General features: G+C 43.2%; 1 protein-coding gene across 1 annotated transcript in view; it reads left to right on the forward strand.

The window, feature by feature from the left end:
- The window catches only part of pdlim4 (PDZ and LIM domain 4), a 41,407-nt gene extending 28,894 nt beyond the window's left edge, over window positions 1-12,513 (forward strand). The window contains exons 4-7 of the mRNA XM_084028351.1: window positions 1,248-1,690; window positions 3,760-3,917; window positions 8,239-8,377; window positions 10,090-12,513. Coding sequence (XP_083884477.1) covers window positions 1,248-1,690; window positions 3,760-3,917; window positions 8,239-8,377; window positions 10,090-10,294 — 945 coding nt within the window. The 3' untranslated portion in view covers window positions 10,295-12,513. The remainder of the gene's footprint in view (window positions 1-1,247; window positions 1,691-3,759; window positions 3,918-8,238; window positions 8,378-10,089) is intronic.
- The last annotated feature ends 2,441 nt before the right edge of the window (window positions 12,514-14,954 follow it).

Raw genomic sequence — 14,954 nt, forward strand, 5'->3', positions numbered from 1 at the left:
AGGGGGAACCTAAATTCACTCACAGCATTGGATTACAGGCAACTCAACAGCATGTATTTATTTAAAAAAAATCCTGTCTGTTTTAATCATGTGCCAGCGGTGAGGTAATTAACGGTGCAGAGAAAATGACCCGCATTTCCACTTGATTTATTATCTCAGTAAACATTATAAACAGTTTATGGTCGCAATCTTGAGTTTCAAGTCTTCTTCAACCCAGCATGATGTTAATTTAGTAAATTATGGTTCCATTTAGAGTCAAACAGACCATAAAGCAGGGGATGTTTTAGGGCTAGGCGACCCTGACTGACAGGTCACCACTCATCTGCCCTGCATTAGTCCGGCCGACTCGCTCCAGCAGAGCATCTGTGTGGCAGAAATGTAGATTATCTGCTGCAGCGCGTCAAAAAGAGAATAATTCAATCGTTTACAGAATCTCAGCTCTGTCAGCTTCCATAAACTCTTCAATCCATAGAACGAGCAGCCCAAGTTAATGTGTTTTGACAGAAATATCTGCAGGACATCAAATGAAAGCTCCTTCTTAATAAGCCTCACTATTAAAAGGAGGAAAGCCGAAATTAAGTTTTCTCTCAACTTTCACTGCTGTTAAGCCTCATTTAGGAACAACCGCTGTTTTTTCTACTCTGGCTTGTTTTCTCTTTTTTTGCTCTCAGTTTGTGAACCAAAAACATAATTCTGGAAATGATCCATTACACTTTTTCTTCCTCCTTACATTATTAATGACTTCTCTGATGGGACATGCTCTCTTTCTCTTTTACCACTGTATCCATGATTGTCTGGTTTGACAACGTTTCCACTGCAGAACTAAACTAAACCCCCAAACCAGATGAAAATCAGTCTATGTGGTATTTAATAGTTTTGTTGATTGATCGGGTTTCAAATCTTGAAACGTAAGTGCAGGTATTTGAATTCCACATCTGCAGGCTGTGGATTGTGGAGTATTAGTGAAGAGCCTTTCCAACAGCCTTATGCTAACTGCTAGCGATCATGGCTAGCGTAAACACATCCCAACCCTGCATGTAAACTCAAATTCAACATGTTTATAACGGTTATAACTGTATGTTGTCACTATAACAGACTATAACTAGTTATTAGTCATAGTTAGCAAGCTGCGATTGGCATTAGCGATTAGCTTTAGCACTAGCTTCTAGAGGCATTTTTTGACATCCCAGATTGAGGCCCTTTCGTTTCGTTTCGTTAACAGTGGATGTCTTGTCTTGTCTTTGTAGAATTTCCGTCCCATCACCAGTGGATATGGAGGTTCCGGTCGCAAACCTTCATACACCCCCGAACCCCAGTACCAGCAGGCACCGCAGTCCCCCCAGGGTCTCCCGTCCCCCCGGGTTCTGCAGTCCCCCCGGGGTCCCCCGTCCTCCCAGGGTCTGCAGTCCTCCCAGGGTCTGCAGTCCACCCAGGGTCTCCCGTCCCCCCGTGGTCCCCCGTCCTCCCAGAGTCTGCAGTCCTCCCAGGGTCCGCAGTCCCCGCAGTATCAGCAGCCCACACATCTGAACAACGGACACTCCAGACCCAACAACGGCCACAGCTACGGATACGGCAACGGCAACGGCCACGCTCAGTACAACAACCCAGCAGGGCTTTATCACAACGGCAGCAATGGAGACAGATCTCTGCCAAGCAAGATGGGAGGCCTCAGCCTCAGCGCCACCCATAGGTGAGTCCATGCACCTCCCTTGGAGACTTGTTTAACACACATGCATGTGGACTGGAGAAGACATGTGTTGTGGTGCCTCCCCTCCAGCAGGCAATACATGTGTGTGTGTTCAGTCTCCTTGTGAACATCCTTTAGCTCAATGGCCACGGTCACTTTCCCTTCTTCCTTCATGACACACTTTCTCCAGATTCTCTTCTTTTGTATTTCTCTCTCTCACACACTCGGTGTGCAGTGAAGCCGTCTGGAGACAGACATGCAGTAAAGTGTGTCAGGATTTCATCTGTCAGCAGCTCTGCTTCGTCTCCCGGAGGTTTGAATGCATCGAGTGAACGAGATCCATCCCGTTAGCTTTGGGGGAAATGTGACGGATGAATGAGGATGCAGATCGACAGAGCTGTTGTGTTTGAGACTTCATGCCGGTGGAATCACATGTGGAGTGTTAGCATAATGACTTCTGTTTTCCTCTCCATACGGCTGCTGTCTTTCTTCCTTTGGTGGTCCGGCATCTGTTATTTTATCTCTTTGTTTAGACTGTACTTCAGCTCCTTTCATTCCTTCCTTCCTCGCTCAAATATTACAGGTCAAATCAAGTTACTTTATTGGTCTCCCAAAGGAGAAATCTGTCTTGGATAGTAGGGAGATTGCTGCATCATTTTCATAACAACATAAAACGGAGACATCCAACCAACACAAACAATATTTACAAAGAAAGAAGACCGTAAAGGACAAATGCACATTTAACATTTGGGCCACTCAAGAATGAGCTGATAAAGAATACATGCCGCGGTTGTATTTGATACCAGTCAAAAGCAAATCGCCCCGATGTTGGCACGGGATTTCTAGTCAGAACTTTAACTACGTTCTTGAACTGTCAGTGTTGAGACTCTGTAGCAGACACAGGACATGAGGTACATTCATAAAGTTTTTACTGGACGTGGCCACACACAAGTATCAGTCCAAACAGGTAACGTGAAGAGATCCATAAACCGGGAGACGAAGAGTCAAAATAATTTAAAAAAAGCCCAATAAAAACAGGAATGCAGGAAAGCCATGAACAAATGGGGATGAACAAAGACAACCTGGCACGGGAACAGGGAAAACAAGGGAGTATACGCCCTCTCACAGCTGACCTCACGATGATGTCACAGCGTTCGCTTGAGGCAAAAACAAAGGGAAGACTGGAGGCAAACACGAACCGCCTCGGCGTAGTGGGCTGAAGTTACACATCGTAAATGTCTCCTTGCTGTGTTGTTGAATTGATATCAGATCCATTTGAGATGTAATTGTGGTTTGGCGTAACCATTTCAGAGATGAAATAAAGAAAGAAGATAATAGTTTAGCTTAGCCCTCTGCTAACCTCGCGAGCATCACGGCTGCTGCACCGAAGCAGGCTGAACTCTTAGAGAGATGAAGAGAACCAGCAAGCCAACCGCTGGACAACCTGTTACTGAGCCAGCTTGCTAACTCCACCATGCTTTCTTGCACTGGTCACAACATTCAAACAAAGTTGTTATATATCTGGCGAGAGCAACGTGCTGTATGAAGCTATCTCTAGTTAGCTTGATACCTTGCTAATCCCAATTTGGGATAGCGTCAAGTGGCAGCGCTGGGTCTACGGTCCTGCTGCCTTACTCCTCGTCAAGCAGACAGGATCTCTAGATCTCTAGATCTCCAGCCACCCTGGAGATTGACAAACTAGTGAGCTAAATAGCTACTTTAACGCTTCAGAGCTCCTCGTATTTTCTTCAGCAATTATACTATAATTATATTATAAAAAACGTGTTATAATATAATATAATATATATATATATATATATATATATATATATATATATATATATATATATATATATATAATATATACATATAAACAGGGGAGACTAATGGCAAAATCAGGGGAATTAAACAGGAAACAGACTAAACATATATGAATAACGTGAGACCTGGAAACACAACAAACCCCAAACAAACCCAGAGACTAAACATTTGAGATAGTCCGAGGACCAGACCGCTACACGGCCTCTTCTTCTCATAGCATAATAACACTGTGTCCTCCCTTCCTCCTTCAGCCCGGAGCCTCCCACACAATCCCCCGGGGGTCGTAATGGTTTCGACCCGCACTCAGACGTCTACAAGATGCTGCAGGACCCCGAGGAGCCCGTCTCTGCACCCAAGCAGTCCGGCTCCTTCAAATACCTCCAGGGAATCCTGGAGGCTGAGGACGGAGGTAGGGGTTTCCGTGGGAACGCTCGCATGTGCACTGCAACATTCATTTAGTTTTATTGTTATTCTTTTCCCAGGAACAATTACTGTAGCGACACTTAATTGGCCTGATGGTGAAACCCCAAATATAAGATGCATTAGCTGTCAGGCTGCAACAACAGTGATTGTTTTCATTATTCAACATATATTTACCTTTCATTTATAAAATGCCTCCTAATGCCGCCAAAATGTTCCTGAACTGAGAACACAAATTAAACTATTGGCTGACTAACAGTTTATAAACACTGACATATTTAATTTAATAGAAGACTTGACAGCCAGCAAATATTCACATGTCTCAGACCTATATTTATTTAATTTGTATTTATTTATTTGGTTAGTTAGTTATGGAAAACATGGAACACGGTGGAAGTGTAGTTTATATGATTCTAGCCGGAGCAGCATCTCCGAGCTGCTCCGACTCACTGGCATAGTTTTCCTTTTATAGAAAGGTTCGTGGACAGAGAGGAGAGATGGAGGAGGAGAAAACAGGAGACGCAGGGAGTCGGCAGAAAGATGGAGTGCTTTAAATAGGATGAACATGGGAGGGAGGTTTTGGTTTGGCAATTTACTGCAAAAACAACTTCACAGAGGACAATAAAGTGAGAAATATGGTTTTCCTGTCTGGCTTCTGACCACTCAAGAGTCATGTGACGCTGACAGCAGCAGAGGAGGGCTAATCCTCTGAAGTAAAACCTTCTTCTCTGGTTCATTGTTCGCCACTAACGCGGGGCAAAAGTCGTGAAAGTTGTCGTTAGAAGCCGTTGAGCAGGAAACGGACCGGACTGTTTGTCGGTGATGAATGTTCTTCTCAACAACACGGAGGCGTCCTCGGCCTTAATCACCATTAGTGGAGTGTTTCCAGCTGTGGTGGGATGAATCTGCAGCGTTAAAGGGACAGTTCTCCCCAAAATCACAAACTCCTTCCTCTTACTTGTAGTTGCTATTTATGAATCGGGATTGTTTTGGTGTGAGTCACCTAGTTTTTGGAGATATCGGCTGATATAATAGAACTATATGGACTCAGATTGTGGTGCCAAATACATTTGGAGAAACTCGACAGCAAGATAATCCAAAGCTACAGGTAAGAGGAACATTGTGGGGCGAACTGTCCCTTTAACGTCAGCGGGGTTATTTTTGTCCATACAGCCGAGACGCCGCTGATGGATTTAAGGGATTTTAAGGGGACTTTTTCTGTCAGCGTGCCTTCAGCTTCGGAGACTAACGGGTTGATTGACGGGTTTAATCCCTCGATGACATGAGGAGACACCTCAGGGTTGACACTGGGATCGCTTTGAAAGGAGAATCCCGCCGTCGTTTAATCTGTGTGTGAAATCCGTCCACAGACTTTAAAGTTCGAGGAAACAAATTGAAGACATTTGAGTGAAATCGGCCTGCTTTGTTTTTTTTATGCATACCTTCCTGTCAGGCTTTTTAAATCACAGTAGTAGGTCCCCGTTTGAAGGTGAAGCCCCCCGTAGAGGCCATGTTGACTTTCAGGGGCTTTTAAAGTTAAAGCAAACAAGAGTGTCAGTTTACCCAGAATTCCTCAGGCCGTGCCACGATTGGACAGCGATGTGGATGAAAGAGGGAGTGAAAGTAAAAATACTGGTGTTGAGTTACGGTTGCAGCAATATTACTTAAGGTTGACGGATGACAGAAAGTCGTAGCTGTTGCACCGATAGGAGAAAAATGTTGAGTTGTTCTATAATTATATGCTTACAGATAAGCCTTTACGGACAGAACGGTTTCTGTTTGTTTAAAGGAAATGCTCTGCTGCTGATGAGATTTTTCACTTCCACCTTCATACATGAGAGGAATTTAAGGGGAGGATGGAGAGGAGGACGACCTGATTCTCTCACAGTTGGAAAAGGAAATAAACAAAATTCCAGTGACCTTTTTTAAGCGAAACCTCATCCATTTCTTGAACTCCACGATTATTTGTTCTCAGAAAAAAACAGTGTTTTGTAGCTTTCCTTACATTATGCATTTCTAGAGAAACGTCTCTGCGGTACATCAGCTGGTTGGGTTCTTCTCTAAAGCAACATGAGGGAATGATGAAACCCAGTGTGAGTACATGTACTTGTAGATGTGCTTTTCCTTTCCTTTCTCAGGAAAAAGACCAAAACCCATTGTTTTCCTGTGATTCGGTGCGCCTGGCATGCGTTCCTCTCTCGCGTCAAATAAAATATTCTCAACTTTTCAGCACCAGAGCAGGAGGCAGATTTTACTACTTAACAACGGAAACAGACGTTTCTTTTCAGTATGTCATGAACCCAAATCTTTGCTTTTAATAGTTTGTTTCCACTCAACGTTACGCCCGCCACGCTTCTATAAGAGTGTCACTTCCTGTCCGGTCTCATGGCAGTTGTGGAGATGTTAAACTCATACAGTTATTGATTGCCTCCTGGATATTGAACAAGTTCATATTCAGCCACGTTCTCTTACTTTGCCTCGAGAGCTTTATGGGAATTGAAATGAATCCATCCCAGTGGACCGATATGGATCTGATTTGATTGGATGTGCTTAGTTTACTCCTGCAGTGCTTGTTACTTGGCCCCCAGGATTGCTGCGTTGTTGGGGAAGTTGCCGTTCGTTCCACGTAGCCGGTTGGAATGTGGCCTCCTTCGAAGCGGGACAATTGCTTGGCTCCCGTCCCAGAAAAGTGGAAAGTGAACATGAGTTTGGTTGTGATGTTTATATATCCAGCGTCCAGTAGCAGAAGTGAACCCCAGTCACTGAGCTGCAGATGATGCTGTTAGCTAATTTGCTCAAACCAACCACCCACCCATCCAACCAACCAACCACCCACTCAACCAACCACCCACCCACCCATTCAACCAACCACCCAACCACCCAACCGACCAACGAAGCAACCAACCAACCAACCAACCAACCAACCAACCAACCAACCAACCACCCACTCAATCATCTACTGAACCAAAGCACCACCCACTCAACCCTCAGAATACACCCATCAGTATCTCTAAGTACCCAAATGAAATGGAAACACTTTAATTCCTCAGTTGGTATGGTAACAAAAGCAAAAGGAAATCCTTGCTTTTCCAATTTTCTTTTTAGCTCGTGATAACATTTCTTCCCGTCTGACCTCACGTGTGGCCCCAAAAATTAAAACATGTTCAAAGATTCTTCTTATTGTGTAGTCTTGATCCAAATCATTCTTAAACCGCAGGGTTTAAGGGACACATTTTTACTTCCTAGCTGTCGTGTTGCAGCTGTTTATTTATCTTTTGACGCCGTGATTCCCCTTGCCTTAAACTCCCAGAGGCCTCACATTCTGCACTTGACAGGTTTGAGTTAGGATGGGGCCGTTTTACGGTGTGTCTGGTTGATATTAGTCACAGCGAAGGACACACAGTGTGCCGTAAATGTTGCGGGGGGTGAGACATGTGTTGTAATCGGCCAACTTGTCACCGTCGGTCAAATAACATATGGTGTCTGTCTGCATCTGGCAACAAAATATACGGGTCCTAAGTAGTCTGGCTATTTAAAAATGGAGAGGCAGACTAAACAAGCGCTCATTCATTCTGCTTTCCCTGACTTTTTTTTATTAGTCGACCTTCCCTTCTGTGAGAAAGTCACAAGTGACGCCCTTAAAAGGTTTTTTCATTCAAGTGCATCATTAGGTAACAGAGACATTAATCCCAGAAACAACACAGCCAGCGAGTGTCGGCTCTTTAAAGTACCGCAGAGCAGTCAGAAGCTGACTTGGAGTCAGCTGCCAGATGCCAGGTAATTAGCCTGCGGTTAGCGTTGACGGATGCCCCGTTGGACTGAAGAGTCTCTGCTGGCACATCATCAGTGAAGGGGATTCACGTAGCGCCACTCAGGCAGGCCTCCACGATCCACCCCGATCCACCCTGATCCACCCCGAAACACCCCGCTCCACCCTTTTCCACCCCGATCCACCCCGATCTACCCCGATCCTCCCCGATCCACCCCGATCCACCCCAAAACACCCTTATCCACCCTTATCTACCCCGATTCCCCCCAATCCACCCCGATCCACCCTGATCCTGATCCTTGAGTTTGAAAGTCCGACGCTGGTCTTCAGAGACAGACCTGGCGGAGGTCTGCTCTTAACTGAGGGCACCTTTCTGGTTACTATATGTTGTTGCTATATGATAACTACTAGAGACTGGGCAACCACCAACAGAGATTCGAAGGAACCTTAATTCCCATCAGCCACTGGATTCCAGGCATGCTTATTTGTGCAGTTCCCAGAGTTCCTATATTTATTCTGTGGTTGTTGTGTTTTTTTCTAGGTGTGTCCCCAACAGACAGAATGAGAAACTTAAAGTCTCCAGTCAGGTCTCCAATCCCCAAAATGGGCAGCCCCATCCCCAGCCCCATGTCTGGACTCCAGAAGCTCCCCCAGTGCACACGCTGCTGCAATGGCATTGTGTAAGTACCCAACAAGTTTAAAGACCACTCAATACACCAACAATTACAACTTGCCTTTTCCTTTTAACAGTGCGGTGTTCAATTAAAGGGTTTCACGCAGCATAAAAACCTAATGGTTTTAAAATTATGGTCATTGTGATCTTTAATTACAACGACTGAATGTGCGGTGAATAAAAACACTAAATATGAATGATGTATTGACACCATCTGGAAATGATATATCTCTTTCTGGTTTTATCACTCTGCCTGTGGTCATAAAGTTTAAAAGTTCGTGGGGTAAGTGAGTATTCTTCCCTTGACTCGTGCAGGTCTACCTGCACCAACAGGCCTTTCACAAGTACTCAGCAAACCTCTTCTGATTTATCACTAATGATTAAACCAAGCTGTCCTCCACACCCTTTCCCACGCACATACACAGGTACACACACATGCACACACACACACACACCGGTAATCCCACCTCTGTAAAAGCAGCTGCAGGTGAGTGGTGATGTCATCGGCTTACTTGTTAACAAGAGAGCATTGTGGGAGCTTTCAGGGCACAATAAGGCCATTCTGACCCGGGAGCAAGTGTGGAGCATCGTGTCAAGAGTTTATCCTGCAGGTCGAGTGGTTAGACGGGGCTGGGGGGAGGGGCTTACGAATGAATGGTCACTGGCTGGAATCCACAGTCCAGAGAGGGACATCTTATTGGAACAGTGAATGAACAACGCCCCGAACAGCTGCCGTCACTGTGTGAGCGAAGCACTCAACTTCCATAATGTGCCAGTTGTTGATCAGCAGCCAGCAGAGTGAATATGACAGTATCATACGTGACCTTATGATCTTTGAAAACTTCCCTGAAATGTGACATATTATGTCGTATATTCAAATCCTTGAATGGTTATAGCTGCTATAATTAGCATAGATACGGATAGTTCAATAAACAAATACGCAGTTCATCCTCTCTTGCTTCCTTTTAAAGGTGGCGCCGTTCTTAAATCTGCTGGCTGTTGTCCTTATGTAGCAGTTTGCGTGTTTTCTTTTTGTTTCATCATTTTCCAATAGGAATGGGACGATAAAGGATTTGAAGCGATAAAATACACTTGAGATAAGTTGATTGCAGTTGAATTACCATTATCAGGATAATAGTGAATATTGTTACACGATTGCATTGAAAAAGCTGCATAGGTTGCTTTCATGGTGAAAACAAGTTTAATTATTTATTTAAAAAAAACAGGAATTATCAGAAATACATTTTCACACAATGTTGCTATTTATTTATTTGATGTATCCATTATCTAGTATGTTTTACTGGCACTTTTTGATGATGTGATAATATCATGACAATCTCCAATATCTCCTAATCTTATATTCCAATCCTGCATTTTTCCATTTTCATCCTTGCAGTGCAACTCCATGGTTTTCTATTGTAATGCTGCGTTGACACCAATTTTCCGTGCATTACGAGTATTTATGTGTATAAATATGTGTAAACCAGAGACTGTCTATGTTCGACCTCCGATCAATCCGGACTCCATTTAGAAAACCAACATTTTAAAAGTTGTTTGCTTGTTGTCTTGTGGACGGACCTTACAAACCATGACTTTGGACGTTTTACAGATTGACATCATTGTGTAGTTACTCCGTCGTCCTTTCACGTTGGTTTTATGGGCAACACCTTTGTATGATCCGCCCTGAAGTCTAACTCCGTCTCCCTTCGTCTCCTCCAGCGGCACCATCGTGAAGGCCCGGGACAAGCTCTACCACCCCGAGTGCTTCGTGTGCGACGACTGCAGCGTCAACCTCAAGCAGCGAGGCTACTTCTTCATCGAGGACAGTCTGTACTGTGAGACCCACGCCATGGCGCGCGTCCAGCCCCCCGAGGGCTACGACGTGGTCGCCGTTTACCCCAACTCCAAGGTGGAGCTCGTCTGAGATCCTGGACAGAACACACATCTGGGAGAGCGAGGCTACTGAGAATCCGAGCTTACGTTTATCAGGCTCTGTCGAGCAGGAATGCCAATCTTGGAGTTTTTCCTTTTGGGAGAGTCGTATGACGTGTGTTTGGATGATCCAAGATCGGCATTTCAGCACCGACAGTCTTGATAAATAATAATTGTATATTAAGCATATTGAAAAATAAGGCTTGGATCTGAGGAATGTCCAACAACAAGTCAAACCCATTGAAAAGATGATATTGTCCCAACCTGCTCATCTCTTAATCACTGTGTTTACATTGAATTCAACATCCAAGGAAAATATTAGAAAAGGTGTTCATATCCACATCACAAACATAACATATTACCAGAATGATCAATGGATTAAATAAGAAACACGATAAGCACAGATAAAAAAGTCTGGGATGTTTATGCAGTCGGCACTAAGGCCAAGTCCCTCCCCTTCTGTCCCCATGGGAATCCAGTTCAGAATAAAATATGCACGGTGACATCATTTTATTTTATCCCCTGTAAATTTACAGATAAATTAAACCTAAGATGTAGCATAACTTACATAACGTAAGATCATTTTGCAAGTCAAGGAAGCTGCAGTTTGTCATCGATTTTTCATAATATCATTAAGTTTTGTGTGAAAACGCTCAGTGAACTTATGGGTCTGAAAAGTGAAGCTAATGCTTAAGTGCCTTAAACTGTCATTCTCTCTACTGGCCATCAGGGGGCGAAAATGACTTCTCACTTTACTTTCTCGACCTATCAACATATTTTAAAAGCGCCCGTGGTGTTCTGCTGGAAAGGGCGGGACTTTGCCTCTCTATCCAATGACATCCCTCACTCAAGCCTTAAAATAACTACACGAGTGTGTGTAGTGTGTAGTGTGTGATATGAATTATCACAAGCTGATGGTTTTCCTGCCTTCTGACTAATTTAATCTAACATGCACACCGGGTCAGTCTGTGTTTTTGCGAAGTCATTTAAGGTGGGATGATTTGTTGTCTTCGCGCTGGTTAAGGGGGTTTAAAGTTTTCAGTGTGTTTTTAACTATGTTACAGTTACACGTTATGCTCCTGTCGCGGATGGACTTTTGTAATTTACGCCTATGCAGTTTATTTTTCAGACTTTCTGCGATACAAACTGGGGAACATCTCTGTTTGATGGTCATCTTTTCTGCTTACTATTCAGTCAAGTGAAACTATAAGCAACACTCGTTGCAAAAGCCAGAACTTCTGCCAGATGTGATCACAACAACCTCAATTTATAAAACCCCCTTTTTTTTTTTTTCAACAAACGAGACTTTAACGATAGAGCCACTTCGCCTCATGAACCGCATTTTGAGCGAGGCACATTCACATTCTCGAGCACCTGACCGAGAGGAATTCAACTCTCGCTCGTTTCACGTCGAAGAATTCCAGTTCATAAAAACAAGAACGCCGAGTTCACTGGGTCTGTTTATTAAAAACACTCCTCTTTGACACCGATATGCTCGCTCGCCGCTCATGACAGCTTTTTAAAAAAACGTTGAGACGAGGCCGTAGAACTCTATCCACAGCTTCCAACATGTGGGAGTAATATTCACCCTCGTATATATATACATGTACACATCACAGTCCCTCTTTGGAGAGAGAAAAGTTGGACACTTGTGTTCCCTTCCTACTCCGTGAGATTTTCTTTGCTTGACAGAAATTCTTTCTGCAAGGAGAAAAGTCGTTATGACTCCAACATGCAGCCAATCAGTCTTGGCTCCTTGTGAATGGTGAAGTAAACTGGGTGGGGAAGAGTGATCTTCTTAATTTTAGAAGTGTTTCTAACAAAACTACTTTTTTTTAAATTCTTATTTGAAATGAGAAAATGCATTTTTGCAGCGCTGATGTCCGCCATTGTTTCAAAAATATATACAGTGATGTGTAGCTGCTGGTATGCCTTCTGTACTAGTCATCTTGTAAATTATGTGAAAATTATATTGCTACCACATTTCTTTGGTATATTGTACATATTTGTTTTATTTGTTTTTATTTTGCTTCGGCGTAACTTACGAGCTTTTGCATCCCCCCGTGTCCCCTAAGTGATTTCTGTCACACAAATCCTTCTTTTTGTTTAACTTATTGTTCTACAACACGTTTTTACTCCGGAGCTTCTTATTTGCTTGTTGTTGTTTGTTTTTTCTAAGATCTAAATAAAATGATAAGTGCATTAACATGACATGATCGTTCACGTTTTTAACTGATTCCCTACGAACATTTCAGAGCTGTACTGTGAAAAACAACATTTTTTAAAATGGCACTTTCCCCCCTACAACATTACATTGTTAAGACCACCAGGCTGCAATATGTGCAACAGAAATCATCAGACATGGACACAAAACCTGGTTTCATACCAACTTTATTGCCCACGAGCAGAAGTGTGTTTTTGAATCAGCCACTCTGTTAAAACAGTAAAATAAAAAAAGAAATGCAGGGTGTGAGGTCATACACACAAAGTCTGTCTCTGATCATTAAAGTCGAACTAATGGGGCTTGTTTCTGGACGGAGTAAACATTAAACCAGGAGTAAGCCTTCATTTAGAACAGTTAATCCTGGTTTTAAAAACACATCTGAAACACATTGTTGTTTGAGAGTCGTAACTTGTTGATTGCCGAGTCCTCGAATTAAATTAGATTGATTTGAACTTCTATTTTCGTCCTCATTTGTGAGTGTGTGCCGACAGCACTACTGGGCATAGAAATAGAATAGCATAGACACTGGCCGTTTTCTGTGGTGACTTGTACAAAAGGAAAATGGCAAATTGCTATTAGTTGCTATGACAACATGTGTGAGTGGGTGTAGCTCCAGAGACAGCTTGCTAGTTAGCTATGTGGCTAGTTAGCTAAGTAGCTTGTCCTTCTCCGGAGCAGCGGCGAGTTAAGCGGAGGGACTGTTAGGCACCAGTGTAGCATTAAGGGGGAATTAGCAAGCTAGTTACTAGCCACCTGGTTAGCTAGCTAGTTTTCAAATTCCACCCTGCTTTAATGCTACCCTGGTGACGGAAAGTGAGTCGAATTAAGTCTTCGTAGCATTACTACGCAACTGCTTGTTTTAGTCGCTACTACCAAACCTCACCAATGAGTCTGCGACTGGCTGCGAGTCTGTTTGGTTTATTTGGAAGTTAGTAGTCGACGTGAGCCCTCGTTTAGTCCTGCAGTAACTATCACCTTCCTTCAGAAACGTTAATTCATTTATATAAGACTCCATACAATGTGACACCATTACAAGACCATACCAGAAAAAGGCCAATTTGAGCTTTTGTGGTTAAAAAAAGAGCACGTTAGCTTAATGCAGGTCTGGGAAACGGGCCAGCGGCTCTCGTGTTCTCATACTTCGTAGCGATGCTTTATGGCGCTGTAGATGTGTTGAGTTTCAGCACGTTTGTGGCTCCTCGCGTTGCCGTCATGTTGAACCAGAGCCGACGGTCCCGTCTCAGTCGCAAAACGTGGCCCAGATTCAAGGGAGCTTGATGGAAACCAGGCGGCGGGAGGCCACCTCAACCCCCCGTTGAATGACTTTGCACCTTCAGCAGTAACTCATTCAGCGGCCGTAATGAACGCCTGCAGATTGTATGAAAACAAAGCTGTTCGGCGTCCGCAGCTCAGGTTTCGTGTGTGAAAATCCATGTGAGGCTTTGAAATATACGAACATCTAACTTACGTGTACGTGTTTGCAGTTTTCATCAGAGGTGTCATAGAGACGTTCTCTACTCAAGTACAAGTACACATGCTTGTGTTCAAAAAGACTCTAGAAGTACAACTATCAACTTCCTTACTCTAGTAAAAGTGGAAAGTATAGGCTCTGAAATGTACTCGAAGTATAAATGAAAAGGTTTCCCTATGGACATTTTAAATGGCTTTTGCATATTAATCAGAAAAAATGATCGATAATTCCACTCAAATGCATTAAAACTAAAGTAACAAGCCTGTTTTGAGAATGTGAGGAGTAGAAAGTATAGACATTTGTTTTAAAAAAGTAAAAATAAAAAAGCTCTCATTAAAATGAATACAGATACCTGAATATTCTACTTGAGTACTTCCCACCTCTGGTCTTTATTAATGTGCTGGAGGAAATTCCAGATATAAACTTCAGCTTAGTCAACGTTAAAAGGTGAATTTATTTGGGCTTTTGTTATAGTTTCCTGTGACCTGTTTTTATATATTTCTCCATGAGAAACGGTAATCTACATTCCTCCTTCACTGTCTGCAAAGTAAATCTGTTGTGGCAGATGTTCACTTAACTGTCCCACACAAACGAAGCGTAAGCACCAGAAATAAATACAAAGAGGCAATGAGAGATACGCAGAGAGAGAAAACCATACTTTGCCGCACGGAAAGAATTCCACTTCTTTCAGATCTATAAACATTTATTCCATTCGGAGACAAACACTTCAAGTTGCTGAGAAACAGAGCTGCGTTCCTCGGCAGAGTGCAGTGACTATAACCACCAGCCTCCATCACAGGTATGTGAACCGACGAAGCAGAGTCACTCCTTTCCATACAACCCAACTTTTTTTGTGGTCTTTACACGTATACCGGTATTGTAAATTGTCAGTCACAAAAATATACTATAATTTGATTAAATAAAAAGAATAAAATGCCATTTCTGCCACTATAGAAT

The sequence above is a fragment of the Eutrigla gurnardus genome (assembly GCF_963514095.1).
Source record: "Eutrigla gurnardus genome assembly, chromosome: 15".
Taxonomy (NCBI): Eukaryota; Metazoa; Chordata; class Actinopteri; order Perciformes; family Triglidae; genus Eutrigla; species Eutrigla gurnardus.